At 44.8% G+C, this 20,982-nt stretch overlaps 1 protein-coding gene across 1 annotated transcript in view; it reads right to left on the bottom strand.

Annotated features, from left to right (window-relative positions):
* LOC125519304 (vacuolar protein sorting-associated protein 8 homolog) overlaps nucleotides 1–20,982 on the bottom strand; it is a 101,549-nt gene that overhangs the window by 6,271 nt on the left and 74,296 nt on the right. The window contains exons 4-13 of the mRNA XM_048684155.1: nucleotides 7,865–9,292; nucleotides 6,242–6,532; nucleotides 5,898–6,140; nucleotides 5,670–5,802; nucleotides 5,435–5,574; nucleotides 4,712–5,345; nucleotides 4,118–4,182; nucleotides 3,911–4,012; nucleotides 3,569–3,705; nucleotides 3,018–3,073 (exon numbers count right to left, since the gene is read on the bottom strand). Coding sequence (XP_048540112.1) covers nucleotides 3,018–3,073; nucleotides 3,569–3,705; nucleotides 3,911–4,012; nucleotides 4,118–4,182; nucleotides 4,712–5,345; nucleotides 5,435–5,574; nucleotides 5,670–5,802; nucleotides 5,898–6,140; nucleotides 6,242–6,532; nucleotides 7,865–9,292 — 3,229 coding nt within the window. The remainder of the gene's footprint in view (nucleotides 1–3,017; nucleotides 3,074–3,568; nucleotides 3,706–3,910; nucleotides 4,013–4,117; nucleotides 4,183–4,711; nucleotides 5,346–5,434; nucleotides 5,575–5,669; nucleotides 5,803–5,897; nucleotides 6,141–6,241; nucleotides 6,533–7,864; nucleotides 9,293–20,982) is intronic.

Genomic DNA, 20,982 nt, shown 5'->3' with positions numbered 1-20,982 from the left:
CCGCAAGCTGACCAGCTGGAGCGCGAGGTCAAAAGGGAACATTCGCGACACGATGGCCATATCCCGTGAGCTGATCTCGCGATTTGACAAGGCCCAGGAGGATCGGGTGCTCTCGCCCCCCGAGGACTGGTTGCGGAGGCAGCTGAAAATATCATACCTTGGGCTTGCGTCGTTCGAACGCACGATTGCGAGGCAGCGGGCACGCATCACCACGCTCAAGGATGGAGACGCCAACACGACATTCTTCCATCGACAGTGCTCTTTCCGCTGGCAGAAGAACCACATCCACAGCCTCACCATGGCTGGACACGTGATCGCGGACCAGGAAGGGATGGCGCAGGCGGCTTTATCTCATTTCGACGAGCTGCTGGGCTCGGCCCCCACCCGCGGTCACTCGCTGGATCTATCGCAGCTCATTGAGCCTCGCGACCTGACTTGCCTCGACGCCCCATTCATCCCTGAGGAGATATGGGATGCCGTCAAAAGCCTCCCAGCACGCAAGGCGCTTGGGCCTGACGGATTTACAGCCGAGTTCTTGCGGGCATGCTGGAGTATGGTCAAACAGGACTTCCTGGACATCTTCCATCAGCTCTTTCTGCTGCGCGGTCGCGGCTTCAGCAAACTTAACCAGGCCCTGTTGACCCTGCTCCCGAAGCGCGCCGATGCCTGTCAGCTCCGCGACTACCGACCGATATGCCTGATACACCTCGTGGCCAAGATCTTCGCAAAAGTACTCTCGCTTCGCCTTGCGCCAAGGTTGGGCGACCTGGTCAGCTGCAACCAGAATGCATTCATCCCAGGTCGGAGCCTCCACGACAATTTTGTCCTGGTCAGACAATCCATGAAGCTGTTGCACCAACTCGGGGCCCCTAGAGTCATGCTCAAACTTGACCTCACGCGAGCCTTCGACTCCCTATCCTGGCCCTTCCTCTTCGAGGTGCTGGATCGGTACGGGTTCGGGCCTCGGTTCCGGGAGTGGCTTGCGATACTACTTTCGACCTCGAGCACCAGGATCATGCTGAACGGCGAGCCAGGGCCGCCGATTTGGCACCGATGCGGACTGCGACAGGGCGACCCCGTGTCGCCACAGCTCTTCGTGCTCGCCGTGGACACCCTCGGACGCCTCATCTGCCGCGCACACGAGTCCGGCGTCCTGCAACAGCTGCACCCCCGACAAGCCATTCCGGCCATCTCCTTATACGCCGACGATGTGATGCTCTTCTGCCACGCCACACCGGGAGACATGGAGGCCATCAAGGGCATACTTACACTCTTCGGTGAAGCTAGCGGCCTCCAGCTGAACTACGCCAAGAGCTCGGCCACCATCCTTCATGGCGACCCCGACGCGGCCGCAGCGATCGCCCATGTCGGATGCAGGACGGCCGACCTGCCCATCACCTACCTCGGCATTCCGCTCACATTGCGCCGTCCCACGGCCGCCCAGCTCCAACCCCTCGTGGATTCGGTGGCAGCCAGGCTTCCAACTTGGAAAGCATGGCTCATGAATAAGGCTGGACGGCTCGCATTGGTCAAAGCGGTGCTTGAGGCCATCCCGGTTCACCAACTGCTCGCCTTCGCCCCCCCCCCCCCAAGAAGACCCTGAGGCAGCTGGAGAAGATACAACGGGGCTTCCTATGGGCCGAACGTGCAACTGCCAATGGCGGGCACTGCCACGTCAACTGGCGTCATGTTTGTCGTCCACTGGAATATGGCGGCCTGGGGATACGGGACCTGGAGCGCGCTGGCCTGGCACTGCGGTTGCGATGGTTGTGGTACACTCGCACGGACGACAACCGCGCATGGCAAGGGCTTGACTTGCAGTTCACTACAGAGGAGCGCGCGCTGTTCTTTGCCTCCACCACCATGATCCTCGGTGACGGATTGACGGCCCTGTTCTGGGACGACCGCTGGCTCCAGGGGCAATCCATCCGCGAGATCGCCCCTGCGCTTTACCAGTGCATACCCAAGCGGAGGCGCAAGGTGAGAACGGTGGCGGAGGCCCTAACAGGCAACGCTTGGGCATGAGACATCCAGGGAGTGCTTGGGATACATGAAATTGGGCAATACCTGAGGCTTTGGCAGGCCGTGCAGCGCATCACCCTCACAAATGCTCCTGGCCAAATGCTCTGGAGGTGGACGGCAAACGGCACTTACACGGCGCAGTCCTGCTACGCTGCGACCTTTCATGGATCCACGAGATGCCCCTCATGGAAGCTGACATGGAAGAGTTGGGCGCCACCCAGAGTCCGATTCTTCCATTGGCTGGCCAGCCAAGACCGGTGCTGGACAGCAGAACGGCTGGCCCGTCGCGGCCTGCAACACCACCCCAGATGCCTCCTCTGCGATCAAGAGCCGGAGACCATCCAGCACCTACTCCTGACCTGCCCTTTCGCGTAGCAAGCCTGGCACGCCACCCTGGACTGGACGCGCATTCCAGCACAGCCACCACACAACGAACCCTCACTTACAGACTGGTGGCAGCGAACGAAGGGAGGGACACCGCACGCGCTGCGCAAAGGATTGCAGTCCATAGCCATGCTAGTCCCTTGGATGATCTGGAAGCAGCGCAATGAATGTGTTTTCGAAAACACACGGCCATCGATAGAAGCATTAGTGCATAGGATTAAGATGGAAGCCAAATGCTGGGCACAAGCCGGGGCAAAGGGGCTCAGGGTAGTCCTGCCCACGTCCTGGGACGTCCACTGACCGAGTACACAGTCTTTTGTAGCCCCAGCCTCCTAGGAGGGTTGTAATATCCCTTCTCTTCAATGCAACGAAACGCAAAGCTCTTTGCGTTTTCTCGAAAAAAAGCTGACACAACACCAAGCATCTTATGGTAAATCTGAACTCTTAAATTTTAGAAAATCACAATTTAAGCATATAGTTTTACTAACACACTTCATAATTTGCAAGGTTCTAGGCCCACCAAAAGCCCAACAGCACAGGAAAAACATAGTAAACTCGCATAGAATTAATGAAATGGTAAAAAAGATACCGTGAATGGTAAATCTACTAACCTGGAGGAAATGCTAGGCCCTGGAAGCAATACTTCAGATAAACAAGCATTCTGTAGCTGTTAAAGTGAAAATATGGTAAGAAACTTGCCTTCTATTAGCACTAGTATAATATTCTAACAGAAATACCAATTGCATATACAAAACTACCCCACGAGCAATATCAAACCAAATCAAGCAACTCTAACCAAGTACTACTGTGGTTCTTGCCTACTTCCTTTGAAAGCATGGGAGCTTCCTTGCTTAGTATCAACATTTTTGTTCACGCTCATGCATGTCATAGAGAAATCCCAGAGAAAACATAAAGATGCATGTCGAACGAAGATTCATGTAAATTGCAATGATGGCCAAGTAACTAATGCTAAGAGAATTATCAAATTCTGATTAATCAATTTACGAGAACAGATATTCAATCAGGAACTTCAGAATAACATAAGTATGCTCAAATCACATATCAATAACTTGAGAACATAATGTGTACTATTATCTCATCTATGAGCAAGGTGATTATGGGCAAGTTTAATACAACTCCTTCTGGCAAGAGTATGACATACCAAGTAGCATCTTTTCTAGTAGCGTTCTGGATAACAGATAGAAGTTCCTCTAGAGGTGAACGGAAATCATTCAAGCCTTGGTTAAATAAATATATTAGAGCACCATATAACCCATGCTCACGACAGAGTCTGACTACCTGCATACAGAACAAGTACAGCAATATCATGTGGATGCATAATTGTGGAACACACTAGTCCAAACGACAAAAATAGTACCAGAAGAAACTGAAAAAGATTTTTTTTCTTGGACAATGAATGTAGACAATGAAACACCAAACATGTCTGAGAAAGATCTACAGATGTACTTCTTACACTAGTTGGATATACAAGTTTTATGTATACCTGATTAAAATCCAGTGATGAAATATCCATATGAAGAATGCATTGTTCGACTCGCTGCAACCATCCTTTGCCACTATAATGCTCTACTAGAGCTTGCATGATCTACAAATCAAACTGGCATAAATGTATAACTGTGTAAGTGTATATGTGGATTACATAATTTGCAAATTTATGTACTAACACTACAAAATCCTCAGTGGAACTCACCTCAGGTGGTAAAGAACCAAGCATATCTTTCAACATATATGGCTCTAGTACCTCCAGAAACATACCTGTTATTCATGTCATGTCAGCCTTTTTAAGTTATAGCAGCAATTTAATAACAGAAACATGTGTGTGCACAATCTTATCAGCAAACAGATAACTTGACATACGCAATACGTTTCTTATACTATTCCACATGAAAATATAAATGTAAATATCCTCTGAAATCTTCCTCAAAAAAGGCTGTGGAATCTTCAAAAGTGCAAGTAAACTCATTCCAAATTAAATAGAGTCAAAGCAACATAAGGAAGGGAAAAAATGCCTGGCTACACAACTAGAACCCATTAAAGCAACCACCAAAAGAGATTTACAGAATGCCTGCAACTTAGAACAGAAAGAGGAAAACTGTCTTCCTTTGCATTCTTGTAGAGAAAAATTAAGGAGGAACACAGGATGTAACAACGAATGATCTAAAGAAAGTTGTTTTAAGCACGGAAAGGAGGACTGCGTCAACTTCAGGCATGAACAAAATAAAATCAGAGTTTAGCAAAATGGGAAGGTTGTAATTCTTATATGAGTTAATTAGAACAAGCCTACCTCCACTTTGAGCAGCAACAAACTTAGAGAAGACTGTATCAAACAGGATGTCATTCCGTCCAATGTGAACACAAAACTCGACTGCAACCCCTCCTACACGAGCATATTGTTCTTCTCTCTCTGTCAGCAGTGATCTATCGGCGTCTATCAGGCCATCTGCTGCTCCCCCTTTTCCAGTATGGTTTGACAATGCAATTGAAATATATTCAAAGACATAACCTATATATGACAGCAGCAACTCTACTAGATACGGCATTATGGCTTCCCTTATGGAATCAACTGTTCTCGGAAGATCAATAACACCCTGTGTGTGACCGTCATAAAGCTTCATTGCCATGTCCATTGCACCCATCCAATCACCAGCCCTCTTTAGTGCTTCAATCCACTCTTTCCATGGAAGAAGTGGCGAAACTGTAAGAAAGCTTGGGCCAAGAATATATACTGTAGCACCTCTTACTGCTACCGAGTTGTTAAAATGCCTCTCAGGGTTACCAAACCTGTTAGAAAAATGTGTATGGTACAGTATGCTGTCATCGAAGACCAAACCATCAAGAATAAAGATAGTCCTGCGAAGCTCACTGCCATCTTTTGAGAACAGGCAGAGCTGCCCTCTCAAGTTAAGGACAGCTAACATCTGGATGGGAAAAAAAGATTAACTTGATTTTACAACTGGGAAAAGAACATAAACTAAATGAATAACCAAAAGGGGAGACTTTTGCATGCCTGATCATTTAACCAAGCAACACCAACGGCGGCACTATCATGATTCCAGTCCTTGTGTTTGATCACCTTTGATTTAACAAACTTTGCCACTTGCACTTGACGGTCCCAGACAAGCGCAAGCCAAGATACTGGCTCTTCATCTATATAATGTTGTCATCTTTAGCCCAAGAAACTACAATTTACCAATATAAGGAACTACCGATCATTGTCAATGTCTAAGGAGGTCTAATCTTACCAATTGGCGATGAATCACTCGAGGATGATGTGTATTTCCATGCAGCATAGGCAATTGACCCTTCTCGTGCTCCTTCTGGTCTAGAGAAGGTCTCAATATGGTCAACGTGGTCACTGTTGGTGCGGAGTCTAACCTAGCAGGAGAACCACAGAACATCATCAAGCAGTACAAGAGTTACCACAATTATGAGTTCACAGCATAACAGATAGTAAAATATATCACCCATACCACAAGAGCATGTTGATGCATAATGAACATGACTGTAACACCATCCTCCATTGGAGAAGAACCTTCATTGAAAAACTTCCGTCCAGAATCTACTCCAACTAAACCTCCCATCATGCTCCCAAGACCACCACTCGAGGAAGTTATTAGGTTGCCTTGCATAGATGAGTTGCCAGAACCAAAGGATTCATCCGCTAGAAGAGGGCAGGCTGAGAGCACGATTCCAGTATGTCCATCAAAAAGGCGCTGGCAAAGTGTAGTTAAGTTTTGTCAGAGCAGACATATATTTAACAGGGGATCGAGTGGGTTAATATGTGCACAATGGACAAAATGATGTTTCTACATACCTGGGTTCCCTTGACAGTCAAGCGATTAATGACAGGGATAATCAAGAATGTGTGCAGAAGAACAAGCCCTTTTGAATCACCAGTGATGGCTTTAGATTGGCAGATAAAACAAACATGCACTACAGCTGTATGCCCACCATATATGACTTTTGCTGCAGTAGCCTTCTGTACATCCCAAATTGTCATATGACCATCACCATATCCTACTAGCAGAAGATCCCCTTGCGGGTTAAAGCACATGGCAGTCACTGGTGATTGAGTTTTCACACCTTGGTTCCAAAAGAACAACATCTGAAATTATAAAAGCAGTCTTTATAGACCGAAAAATCAAAGTGACATAGAATTCTCAGGACTTCAGAGCCACTAATCTAGGAAAGCTGTCCTCATTTCAAACCATAACAAGTATTACAGTTTTACTATTTTCCAGGGTTCATCCAACAAGATTTTTTGATAGCAACTGGTTACTGGCTTATAAGATTAATAGCTATATGTGCAGCGACTGAGTTATTATATGACTGGCAAACACATGAAATGTGCAGTAAGCACAAATCCAGAAGATACTTTTCGAGTTCATGCACTATCTTGGAAAAACAATAATTTTCAACGAGCAAGCAAGAGAAGAGAAAACAAGGGTCGACTGTGCATAGATTGAGGAACTGTAGAACAAAGAGTTAAAAATGCCTTGATGATTTGGGCGAGCTAAACATAAAAAAACAACAGTTTCTTCCGGTTCCTTGTCCTTAAAAGAACATAGAGATGTATCATAATCATCTTCAAGGCATTGGTTGTGCTTACTTAAATGTAATACAATCAAACAGCTTTTGCAATTGAAATTATGTTAAATCAATCGAATTTGGTGTAATTAGATTCTGGCACAAAAGGATGGTTGCTTTGAATATACGAATATTTGAGTACCGAGCCATTTAATAAAAATACCAAGGTAACCCTTCTCTTCTTTTGTTGCCATCAACTGCTAAAGACTATAAGTGGCCTCACTATGGAGGATGTGGTATTCCTTGGCCTACACTCCATTATGAGAACAAGGAATAGACCCCACAATTTTTTTAGTGTGTGCATAAACCCCACGGGGTCAACTTCTGGCAACACCATAAAATGTGCATATCTGACAGGGTTATGCATAAGTCCTGCTGGCAATACCAATGTACTGCATTCATTCAGATGAGTTTTTTTTATTCTGTGCTGCAAGCAGTGTTCTCTTCTTTATTCCCTATTATACAACCAGATGGATTGACGAAAATAACAAGCTATTATGCAGATTTATTCCAAGGGTTACTGTCACTGATGCATAGCACTGCAGCAATTGTAATTTCTGTCATGTTAATAGGGCTCAGATGCAAATGAGTCACTTTAGCAGATTCCTGGTGGGCACCTTCTAGTTTCTGCCCCATATCTAAGATTTTGTATGCTTTTAAAGTTCTACCTAAATGCTAAATGCCATGTTTGTATCGAAGTTTGGTATTCTAATGAATCATCTTCAAATCCATACCACATAATTAATACTGAAACATCTTGAAGTCCAACATCTGAAGCATACCAATAAACCATGTAGTATTTGACCAAACAGACAATATGCACAACAGCACCAAGGAGGCAATGACTAACCTTTGCATCTGTATCATCAGCTTGATGGATGGAGTATTCGCTTGGGACAATGATAACAGATCCATTGGACATACCCGTCGCAATATAGCTCCTATGTACTGCTAAGACCTGAGGAGAGCCATGTTCCTGTCTAAAAGATGGAGAAGCCATGGCACGAGTTATCGGGTTGTCCACCTCGATCTGCATGTAACCAATAGCTGGTTGGCCCTTCCCAATCCTCTCCAGGCGCATGGGTTGTGCCGCTGCTCCCTCCTCCCAGTGCTGCCCAAATGAGGCCTGCCTCTTCTCGAACTCCTCGGCCCGCTTCAACTGTTTCATTGGTGCCTTTCGCCTTTCCTCCGCATTTTCTTCAGCCATCCTGCTCATCTCCAACCTCTCTTCGACCACCCTATCGATGATCCCCTCAGATTCCGCTTGCTCTTCCAAATCAGTGTCAGAACATTCAACTTCAACCTCTAGCCCGTCCTCAGTCTTTTCATCGGACACTGACCCATCCTGATCCACAATCTCAACAGATTCCACCAAATTTCCATCTCTAATTTGCTCATCACTATTTTCCTGATCAACAAGCCCAATTTGACTCCCAAGTTGCTCCTGCACATCGAAATTCTCCGCGGCACCAGAATCGACATTGCCTCCGCCCACCGATTCTGAGGGCTTGGAATTCTCTTCAGTCCCCACTTCTCCGTGTTTTTTGTCCTCTTCCAATTCTTCAACCCCATCCCCGCCGACAGTTTCCACGGTCACCCTAGCAACCACTTCCTCACTGGCCTTGTCAGCTACTTCCTCTGCCTCGGAGGCTTGGTCGAGGAGCTTCTCGATGGGCGCGGAGGCGGTGCGCCGCGACCTAACTGCAGCGGCGTGCGGGGTGAGAACAGCACGGGACGCGGCGGCGGCGGCAGCGAGGGCGGCGCCGGGTTTGGGGCTGGGGCGGACATCCCGGAAGAGCGAGGGGAGCGGCCTCGACGAGGCGGCGGCGGCGTTGGAAAAGGTTCTCGGGGCGAGGGAGGAGAGCGTCGCCGACGGCGATGCGGATGTGGATCTCCGGGGGGACGCGGAAGGCGATGGCAGAGGAGATGGGGAAGGTTTAGCGGGCGGCGGTGGGGCTTTGATGCGGGTCAGAGCTTTGTGGTTGGTGCTGGGCGTACGGGTTGGCTCGTCGTCGGAGTCGGACGAGGACGAGGAGAGGAGGAGGAGCAGGTCGTCGACGGCGCGGCGGTGATCGGCGTCGGCGTCGGCGTCGGCGTCGGAGGAGGCGGGAGACGACGGGAGGAACGCCTCTAGGTCGAGCTCGTGGGGTGGAGGCGGTGGCTGGGACGCCATCGCCGGCGACGACGACGGCACGAGGGAGACGGTCGCCGTCTCGCCGAGGTGCGGTGGTGCCAGCTTGGGAGTTGAGAGATGTTTTTTTACTACGAGGAAAATTGACTATTTTTGGTGAGTATCAAGTTTATTGGAGTTTGATTATAAGTGTGCAAAGTTAATTACTCCTTCTGTAAAGAAATACTCTATAAGATTGTTTAATTTATATTTTTCTTTATAATGGGAGTATTTTATAAAACACTAACTAGAATTATATTTTTGTTTTTGCATGAGTAAATAGGAGGTCTGGCGTAGATTCATGTAGCCTCTCCTCGTGTGGTACCAGATATTTCAAATCTATTCAAGGGTTCAACAGCGACGACCATGACTTCAGGGCGATGGTCCTTAGGGGCACATGCACGAAGACTTTCCGGCTGTCATCATCAATGTCAAGCCGACTCCGGAAGGGGAGCAGCGACAGCGGTGCGCCGGCGACTCGTTCTAGCGGTGATAATGATCGTTCGATGGTCTCAGAATCTCGATATAATTTTTATTATGTTTGAGATGCTTCGTATTTACGGTGAACTTTAATAATAGATCTGGATCATTTAAGCAAAAAAAACGTTACATGCCACCTAAATACCGACCTGGCAGATCTGAAAAAAGACAACAAAACTCTACCCTTTACACAAAGGACCGTTATCCAAGAAGGAAATTTACAATCAAGACAAAAGAATCCTTGTAAGCTTGACGCCAACGCACATCCTCCACCTATGGCACCGCAACAGTCATAGAAGGAAAATATGGTGGATCGCCTCTTCAACCAAGCTCGGCATGACTCCATTGTTGATATGCGGCTTTTCAGATCTCCCAACTTACCAAAAGTGAGGCCATGCCTGTTGAAAAAGAATCTGGACGGGACAGCACCCCGTGCACGTCGCCAAACTTTAGATCTGGCACCCCGACTCGATGATGATGTTGGAGAAGGAAACTATACATGCTAGTTGTCAACCATGAACCCATCACATGATCCACCGTCTTCTAGTTGCCGCTAACGCAGACCGCTATCTTCGTCCACTCCTGCACTATCTTCCGAGCTCCGCACCGACGCTGGAGCCAATGTCGTCACAACAGCGGATTCTGAGGACATAGGTCCACCATAGGAATATGTCACTCACTGCCATACCGTTCCCACTTGAACAAACTAGCAACCAAATCAATTACCCAACAACACGCAGAACATCGTGCGAAGGAAGGGTGTAAAGCTTTATTATTCTACGCCACCATCGCCCTCGCGAAGTCATGACGTCGAACGGTCAAAATCTAAAACAAAGTGCTCCCGAGGACACATGGGAATCACTGTCAAGTTAGTTTTCATCATGCTCATATGATTTGTGTTCGTTAATTTAATAATTTGATATGTGGGTGGCCCAGTGCTTAGGTGTTGTCCTTACTTATGATTAATCCCTCTCGCAAGCATCGGCAACTACGAAAGAAGAATTAAGATAAATCTAACCATATCATGAAACATGTGGATCCAAATCAGCCCCTTACGAAGCAGCGCATAAACTAGGGTTTAAGCTTCTGTCAGTCTAGCAACCCATCATCTACTTATTACTATTGGGAAATGGAGCATGTAATTTCAAAAAAATTCTACGCTCACACAAGATCTATCTAGGAGATGCATAGCAACGAGAGGGGGAGAGTGTGTCAACGTACCCTCGTAGACCGAAAGTGGAAGAGTTTGACAACGTGGTTGATGTAGTCGAACTTCTTCTCGTTCCGACCGATCAAGCACCAAACGTACGACACCTCAGAGTTCTGCACACGTTCAGCTTGATGACGTCCATCGAACTCTTGATCCAGCAAAGTGTCGAGGGAAAGTTTCGTCAGCACGACGGCGTGGTGACGGTGATGGTGAAGTGATCCGCGCAGGGCTTCGTCTAAGCACTACGACAATATGGCCAGAGGCGTAAACTGTGGAGGGAGGCACCACACACGGCTAAGAATCGTTGTTGTGTGTGAAGGAAATATGCCCTAGAGGCAATAATAAAGTTATTATTTATTTCCTTATTTCATGATAAATGTTTATTATTCATGCTAGAATTGTATTAACCGGAAACATAATACATGTGTGAATACATAGACAAACAGAGTGTCACTAGTATGCCTCTACTAGACTAGCTCGTTAATCAAATATGGTTATGTTTCCTAACCATAGACAAAGGAGTTGTTATTTGATTAACGGGATCACATCATTAGTTGACTGATCTGATTGACATGACCCATTCCATTAGCTTAGCACCCGATCGTTTAGTATGTTGCTATTGCTTTCTTCATGACTTATACATGTTCCTATGACTATGAGATTATGCAACTCCCGTTTGCCGGAGGAACACTTTGGGTGCTACCAAACGTCACAACGTAACTTGGTGATTATAAAGGAGCATTACAGGTGTCTCCAAAGGTAGATGTTGGGTTGGCGTATTTCGAGATTAGGATTTGTCACTCCGATTGTCGGAGAGGTATCTCTGGGCCCTCTCGGTAATGCACATCACATAAGCCTTGCAAGCATTACAACTAATATGTTAGTTGTGAGATGATGTATTACAGAACGAGTAAAGAGACTTGCCGGTAACGAGATTGAACTAGGTATTGGATACCGACGATCGAATCTCGGGCAAGTAACATACCGATGACAAAGGGAACAACGTATGTTGTTATGCGGTCTGACCGATAAAGATCTTCGTAGAATATGTAGGAGCCAATATGGGCATCCAGGTCCCGCTATTTGTTATTGACCGGAGACGTGTCTCGGTCATGTCTACATTGTTCTCGAACCGTAGGGTCCGCATGCTTAAAGTTACGATAACAGTTATTATGAGTTTATGCATTTTGATGTACCGAAGTTAGTTCGGAGTCCCGGATGTGATCACGGACATGACGAGGAGTCTCGGAATGGTTGAGACATAAAGATTGATATATTGGAAGCCTATGTTTGGATATCGGAAGTGTTCCGGGTGAAATCGGGATTTTACCGGAGTACCGGGAGGTTACCGGAACCCCCCGGGAGCTATATGGGCCTTAATGGGCTTTAGTGGAAAGGAGAAGGGGCAGCCCAAGATGGGCCGCGCGCCTCCCCCCTCCCCTAGTCCTATTAGGACAAGGAGAGGTGGTCGGCCCCCCTCTCTCTCTTTCCCCCTCAGCGAATCCTATTCCAACTAGGATTGGGGGGGGGGAATCCTACTCCCAGAGGGAGTAGGACTCCTCCTGCGCCCACCTCCTGGCCGGTCGCACCCCTCCCCTTGGCTCCTTTATATACGGAGGCAGGGGGCACCCTAGAACACACAAGTTGATCCTCGTGATCGTTCCTTAGCCGTGTGCGGTGCCCCCTGCCACCATATTCCACCTCAGTCATATCGTTGTAGTGCTTAGGCGACGCCCTGCGTTGGTAGAACATCATCATCGTCACCACGCCGTCGTGCTGACGGAACTCATCCCCGAAGCTTTCTGGATCGGAGCCCGGGGAGCGTCATCGAGCTGTACGTGTGCCAAGAACTCGGAGGTGCCGGAGTAACGGTGCTTGGATCGGTCGGATCGGGAAGAAGACGTACGACTACTTCCTCTACGTTGTGTCAACGCTTTCGTTGCGATCTACAAGGGTACGTAGATCATACTCTCCCCTCTCGTTGCTATGCATCACCATGATCTTGCGTGTGCGTAGGAAAATTTTGAAATTACTACGTTCCCCAACAGTGTGTTCTAGCAGCGCTTCCCTCATATATATAGGTTGGAGGGGAGGATAGGTAGCCAAGGGTGCGCCCCAAGTAGGAGGAATCCTGCTTGGGCACCTCCCAATTCGGTCTCCCCCCTTCCATATTCATCTGGAGGGGGAAGGAAGGAGGGAGGAGGAGAGAAGGAAGGGGGAGGCCGAATTGCTCCCCTTCCTTTCTCTCTCCCCCTCTTTCCTCCCCCCTTATTTTGGCGTACATGGGGCGCAACAACCCCCTAGGGGCTGGTTTGTCCCCTTCTTGCCCCATTAGGCCCATGTAGTTGCTGGGGGATGTCCGGAACCCCTTCCGGTGACCCGATATGTACCTGGTACCCCTGGAACACTTCCTATGTCCGAATATCATCGTCCAGTATATGAATCGTTACCTCTCGACCATTTTGAGACTCCTCGTCATGTCCATGATCTCATCCGGGACTCCGAACAACATTCGGTCACCAAATCACATAACTCATATAATACAAAATCGTCATCGAACGTTAAGCGTGCGGACCCTACGGGTTCGAGAACTATGTAGACATGACCGAGACACCTCTCTGGTCAATAACCAACAGCGGAATCTGGATGCTCATATTGGTTCCCACATATTCTACGAAGATCTTTATCGGTCGTACCGTAATGACAACATATGGTATCCCCTTTGTCATCGGTATGTTACTTGCCCGAGATTCGATCGTCGGTATCTTCATACCTAGTTCAATCTCGTTACCAGCAAGTCTCTTTACTCGTTCCGTAATACATCATCCCGTAACTAACTCATTAGTCACATTGCTTGCAAGGCTTATCATGATGTGTATTACCGAGAGGGCCCAGAGATACCTCTCCGATACTCGGAGTGAAATATCCTAATCTCGATCTATGCCAACCCAACAAACACCTTCGGAGATACCTATAGAGCATCTTTATAATCACCTAGTTACATTGTGACGTTTGATAGCACACAAGGTATTCCTCTGGTATCCGGGAGTTGCATAATCTCATAGTCGAAGGAATATGTATTTGACATGAAGAAAGCAATAGCAATAAAACTTAACGATCAATATGCTAAGCTAACGGATGGGTCTTGTCCATCACATCATTCTCCTAATAATGTGATCTCATTCATCAAATGACAACACATGTCTATGGTTAGGACTTAACCATCTTTGATTAACGAGCTAGTCTAGTAGAGGCTTGATGTCGCTTGAAGCTATGTCGGTATTTCCCCAAAGAGGAAGGGATGATGCAGCACATCGGCGGTAGGTATTTCCCCCAGATATGAAACCAAGGTTATCGAACCAGTAGGAGAACCAAGCAACACAACGTAAACAGCACCCTCACACAAATAACAACTTCTCGCAACCCGACGTGTTAAAGGGGTTGTCAATCCCTTCCGGGGTACTGCATCTCGAATTGGTGCGTGGACGGGAGAAAGTTGTAATAGATTGAATAAATAGATCACAAATAAAATAAAGTGCAGCAAAGTATTTTTCTATTTTTGGTTTAATAGATCTGAAAATAAATGCAAGGAAAAATTAAATCGCAAAGGCAAATATATGAGAAAGAGACCCCGGGGCCGTAGGTTTCACTAGTGGCTTCTCTCGAGAAAAATAGCAAAGGTGGGTGAACAAATTACTGTTGGGCAATTGATAGAACTTCAAATACTCATGACGATATCCAGACAATGATCATTAGATAGGCATCACGTCCAAGATTAGTAGACCGACTCCTGCTTGCATCTACTACTATTACTCCACACATCGTCCGCTATCCAGCATGCATCTAGTGTATTAAGTGTTGGGGAACGTAGTAATTTCAAAAAATTTCCTACGCACACGCAAGATCATGGTGATGCATAGCAACGAGAGGGGAGAGTGTGATCTACGTACCCTTGTAGATCGACAACGGAAGCGTTTGGTTGATGTAGTCGTACGTCTCCACGGCCCGACCGATCAAGCACCGAAACTACGGCACCTCCGAGTTTTAGCACACGTTCAGCTCGATGACGATCCCCGGACTCCGATCCAGCAAAGTGTCGGGGAAGAGTTCTGTCAGCACGACGGCGTGGTGACGATCTTGACGTACTACTGTCGTAGGGCTTCGCCTAAGCACCGCTACAATATTATCAAGGACTATGGTGGCAGGGGGCGCCGCACACGGCTAAGAATATGATCACGTGGATCAACTTGTGTGTCTCTGGGGTGCCCCTGCCTCCGTATATAAAGGTTCAAGGGGGGGGGGGTGCGGCCGGCCTAGAGGTGGCACGCCAGGAGGAGTCCTACTCCCTCTGGGAGTAGGATTCCCCCCCCCAATCCTAGTTGGAATAGGATTCGCGGAGGGGGGGGAAGAGAAAGGGGGGCCGGCCCCCTCTCCTTGTCCTATTCGGACCAAGGGAGGGGAGGGGCGCGCGGCCCATCTCAGGCTGCCTCTTCTCTTTTCCACTAAGGCCCACTAAGGCCCATATAGCTCCCGGGGGGTTTCCGGTAACCTCCCGGTACTCCGGTAAAATCCCGATTTCACCCGGAACACTTCCGATATCCAAACATAGGCTTCCAATATATCAATCTTTATGTCTCGACCATTTCGAGACTCCTCGTCATGTCCGTGATCACATCCGGGATTACGAACAACCTTCGGTACATCAAAACGTATAAACTCATAATATAACTGTCATCGAAACCTTAAGCGTGCGGACCCTACGGGTTCGAGAACAATGTAGACATGACCGAGACATGTCTCCGGTCAATAACCAATAGCGGGACCTGGATGCCCATATTGGCTCCTACATATTCTACGAAGATCTTTATCGGTCAGACCGCATAACAACATACGTTGTTCCCTTTGTCATCAGTATGTTACTTGCCCGAGATTCGATCGTCGGTATCCAATACCTAGTTCAATATCGTTACCGGCAAGTCTCTTTACTCGTTCCGTAATACATCATCTCGCAACTAACTCATTAGTTGCATTGCTTGCAAGGCTTAAGTGATGTGCATTACCGAGAGGGCCCAGAGATACCTCTCCGACGATCGGAGTGACAAATCCTAATCTCGAAATACGTCAACCCAACATGTACCTTTGGAGACACCTGTAGAGCACCTTTATAATCACCCAGTTACGTTGTGACGTTTGGTAGCACACAAAGTGTTCCTCCGGCACACGGGAGTTACATAATCTCGTAGTCATAAGAACATGTATAAGTCATGGAGAAAGCAATAGCAACATACTAAACGATCGGGTGCTAAGCTAATGGAATGGGTCATGTCAATCAGATCATTCAACTAATGATGTGATCCCGTTTAATCAAATGACAACTCTTTGTCCATGGTTAGGAAACATAACCATCTTTGATTAACGAGCTAGTCAAGTAGAGGTATACTAGTGACACTTTGTTTATCTATATATTCACACATGTATTATGTTTCTGGTTAATACAATTCTAGCATGAATAATAAACTTTTATCATGATATAAGGAAATAAATAATAACTTTATTATTGCCTCTAGGGCATATTTCCTTCATTAAGTTTATGGAGAAATGGAGTAATGCAATAAGAACGATCACATGATGTAGACAAGATCTATCTGTGTAGAGATAGACCCCATCGTTTTATCCTTAGTAGCAACGAGACATACGTGTCGGTTCCCCTTCTGTCACTGGGATCAAGCACCGTAAGATCGAACCCACTACAAAGAACCTCTTCCCATTGCAAGATAAATAGATCAAGTTGGCCAAACAAAACCCAAACATCGGAGAAGAAATACGAGGCTATAAGAAATCATGCATAAAAAGATCAAAGAAACTCAAATACTTTCATGGATATAAAAAGATAGATCTGATCATAAACTCAAAGTTCATCGATCCCAACAAACACACCGCAAAAAGAGTTACATCATATGGATCTCCAAGATACCATTGTATTGAGAATCAAGAGAGAGAGAGAGGAAGCCATCTAGCTACTAACTACGGACCCGAAGGTCTACAAAGAACTACTCACGCATCACCAATGGAGGTGGTGAACCCCATCCGAGATGGTGTCTAGATTGGGTCTGGTGGTTCTGGACTCTGCGGCAGCTGGATGAATATTTCATCGACTCCCTAGGGTTTGGGGAATATTGGGGTATTTATAGAGCAAAGAGGCGGTCCGGGGGGCACCCGAGGTGGGCATAACCCACCAAGGCGCGCCCTGGTGGGTTGTGCTCTCCTCAGAGCACCCTCCAGCCGCAACCAGGGCCCATTATGTTCCTTCTGATCCACAAAATATCTCCGTAAAGTTTCGCTGCGTTTGGACCCCGTTTGGTATTGATTTTTTGCGATGTAAAAAACATGGAAAAAATAGCAACTGGCACTATGTCAATAGGTTAGTACCAAAAGATGATATAAAATGCCTATATAATGATTATAAAACATCCAAGATTGATAATATAACATCATGGAACAATAAAAAAAATTTATAGATACGTTGGAGACGTATCAGCATCCCCAAGCTTAACTCCTACTCGTCCTCGAGTAGGTATGTGATAAAAACAGAATTTTTGATGTGGAATGCTGCCTAACATGTCATATCATATTCTTTTCTCTATAGCATGGACATATGGACTTTTATATTGTTCAAAGCAATAGTCTAGTTTTGACATGACAATTTAAATACTCAAGCATATCAACAAGCAACCATGTCTTTCAAAATATCAATGCTAAAATATGTTATCCCTAGCCCATCATGCTCAACCATTGATCCATTCATGAAACACACTGGCATATTAGCTACACCCGATACTCAAGTACGATCATATTGCCTCCTAGTTCGTGCTTTTATAAGAGAAGATGGAGACTCAAATTCAAAATAAAAATTGCATAAAGTAAAAGAAAGGCCCTTCGTAGAGGGAAGTAGGGATTTGTAGAGGTGCCAGAGCTCAAAGCAAAAAACTTAGAGATAAAAACATTTTGGGTGGTGTATCCATCCCACCAATGAAAAAAACTTAGAGTTCTCAACACTTTCCATGCTAAATATATCATAGGCGGTTCCCAAACGGAAAATAAATTTTGTTCCTTTTTCCACCATACTTTCACTTTCCATGGCTAACCGTATCCACGGGTGCCTTCCATACCAACACTTTCCAAGGAATTTATTATTTGACAACATAAAGTAAATTCATTTTTCATTTCGGGACTAGGCATCCCTAATACCTTTGCCTTACTCTCGTGCAATGACACGTGAATAAACACTCATCGTGAGAATAACACATCTAGCATGGAAAATATTAGCCACCCCTCACTGCTCCGCGAGCGAAACGAACACACAAAAGAGAAGTTTATTTTGAAAATTAGAGATGGCACATGCAAATTTGCTTAGAATGGCAAAAGAATACTGCATATAGGTAGATATAGTGGACTCATGTGGCAAAAGTGGGTTAAAGGTTTTTGGATGCACAAGTAGAGATCATACATAGTGCAAAATGAAGGCTAGCAAAAGACTGAGAAGCGACCAACCAAGAAACGGATAATCTCATAAGCGAGCATTAAGCATAATTAACACCGAATAATGCACCACAAGCAGGATATAATTTCCTTGCATAATTATTGACTTTCGTGCTTGCATAGGGAATCACAAACCTTAACACCAATATTCTTATACTAAAGCATAACTACTCATCAACATAACTCACATATCACATCATCATATCTCAAAACTATTACTAAGAATCAAGTTTATTTTGTCCAATGATCTTCATGAAAGTTTTTATTATATCCTTCTTGGATATCTATCACTTTGGGATTAATCTTCATGTGTTGATTTTCATAAGCTCAAACAAATATAAGCAAAGATCATGAGCATAATTTTTCTTTCTCTCAAAATAATTGAAGTGAAGCAAGAGAGAATTTCTTGAAAATTTTACTAACTCTCAAATAAATCTAAGTGAAGCAAGAGAGCATTTCTTCAAAAATACTAAGCACACCATGCTCAAAAAGATATAAGTGAAGCAATAGAGCAAGTCCATAGATCATAAAAGATTTAAGTGAAGCAAAGAGAGCAATTCTAACAAAGATTTAAGTGAAGCAAAGAGAGCAATTCTAACAAGTCATGACATAATTTTGGCTCTCTCAAATAGGTGTGTCCAGCAAGGGATCAAGACTTAAAACACAAAATAGAACAAGCAAAGACTCATATCATACAAGACGCTCCAAGCAAAACACATAGTATGTGACGAATAAAAATATAGCTTCGAGTAAAATACCGATGGTCGTTAGAAGAAAGAGGGGATGCCACTCGGGGGCATCCCAAAGCTTAGTTGGTTGCTCATTTTTGGATAATAGCTTGGGATGATGTGGCATACCCAAGCTTAGGCTCTTCTACTCCTTATTCCTTCATCCATCGTAAGATAACCCAAAACTTGAATACTTCAATCACACAAAACTCAACAAAACCTTCGTGAGATACGTTAGTATAAGAAAATAAATCACTACTATAAGTGTTGTATCAAACCAATTCATATTTTGTTCTTGCATTATATCTACTGTATTCCAACTTTTCTATGGCAAAAACTCATCAAAGAAAACCATAGAGCCATCAAAATAAGCACACAATGCAAAGAAAATAGAATCTGTCAAAACAGAACAGTCTGTAGCAATCTGACTATTTCGAATACTTCTGTAACCTCAAAAATTCTGAAAAATTAGGAAGACCTGAGCAATTTGTATATTGATCCACTGCAAAAGGAATGGGTATTTTATCTCTCTCTCTGGTAAAATATAAGAATTATTTTCATGAGCGCAAAAGTTTCTGTTTTTTTCAGCAAGATCAAACAACTATCACCCAAGAAGATCCTAAAGGCTTTACTTGGCACAAACACTAATTAAAACATAAAAAACACAATCCTAACAGTAGCATAATTGTGCTAACACTCAAGAACAGGAAGCAAAAAGCAAAAATAAATTTTATTCATTGGGTTGCCTCCCAACAAGCGCTATAGTTTTATGCCCTTAGCTAGGCATAAAGCAAGGATCTAAGTTTTGTCATCTTTGGTTCGAGATCCATAAGATGCTCTCATGATTGATTCATATGGTGGCCTAATTCTTGTTCTAGGAAAGTGTTCCATATCCTTCCTCAAAGGAAATTGGAACTTAATATTGCCTTCTTTCATATCAATCACGACACCAATAGTGCGTAAAAACGGTCTACCAAGAATAATTGGACAAGACAGATTGCAATCAATATCAAGAACAATAAAATCTATGGGCACATAATTTCTATTTGCAAGAATAAGAACATCATTAATTCTTCCCATAGGCTTTTTAATAGTGGAATCCTCCAAGTGCAAATTCAAAGAACACGATTCAATATCGGTAAGACCAAGCACATCACATAAAGATTTTAGAATTGTAGAAACACTAGCACTCAAATCACACAAAGCAAAACAATCATAATTTTTAATCTTGACTTTGATAGTAGGTTCCCATTCATCATGCAATTTTATAGGAATTGAAACTTCTAGTTCCAATTTTTCTTCAAAAGCTTTCATCACAGCGTCAACAATATGTTTAGTAAAAGCTTTATTTTGTTCATAAGCATGGGGTGAATTTATCATGGATTGCAAAAAAGAAATACAATCAATCAAAGAGCAACTATCATAATTAAAGTCTTTGTAATCCAAAAGAGTGGGCACATCACTAGCTAAAGTTTTGACCTCTCCAAACCCACTTTTATCAATTTTCTCAACAAGATTTTCACCCTCTAAATCATGGGGATGCCTTCTAACTAAAGTTGACTCTTCTCCAGTCCCTTTTTCATCAATCTTAACTTTGTTAAACAAGGAATCAATAGAAGAAACACCAATCATTTTGAGATATTCATCACTTTTGCGAAAATAATCACTAGAAAATGCTTTTTCTAAAAATTCTCTTTTAGCTCTAAGCATAGCGGTTATTTTCTTACTTTCATCCATAGAAACATAAAGAGCTTTAATTGATTCATCAACCTTAGGCATAGAAATTTATATCTTGAGATTTTCCACATCATGAGCAATTCTATCAATACTTCTAAACAAAT

The sequence above is a fragment of the Triticum urartu genome, chromosome 7 (genome assembly GCF_003073215.2).
Source record: "Triticum urartu cultivar G1812 chromosome 7, Tu2.1, whole genome shotgun sequence".
Taxonomy (NCBI): domain Eukaryota; kingdom Viridiplantae; phylum Streptophyta; class Magnoliopsida; order Poales; family Poaceae; genus Triticum; species Triticum urartu.
The sequence above is the reverse complement of the archived record's forward strand: the minus strand, read 5'-3'. Positions and strand labels throughout refer to the sequence as shown.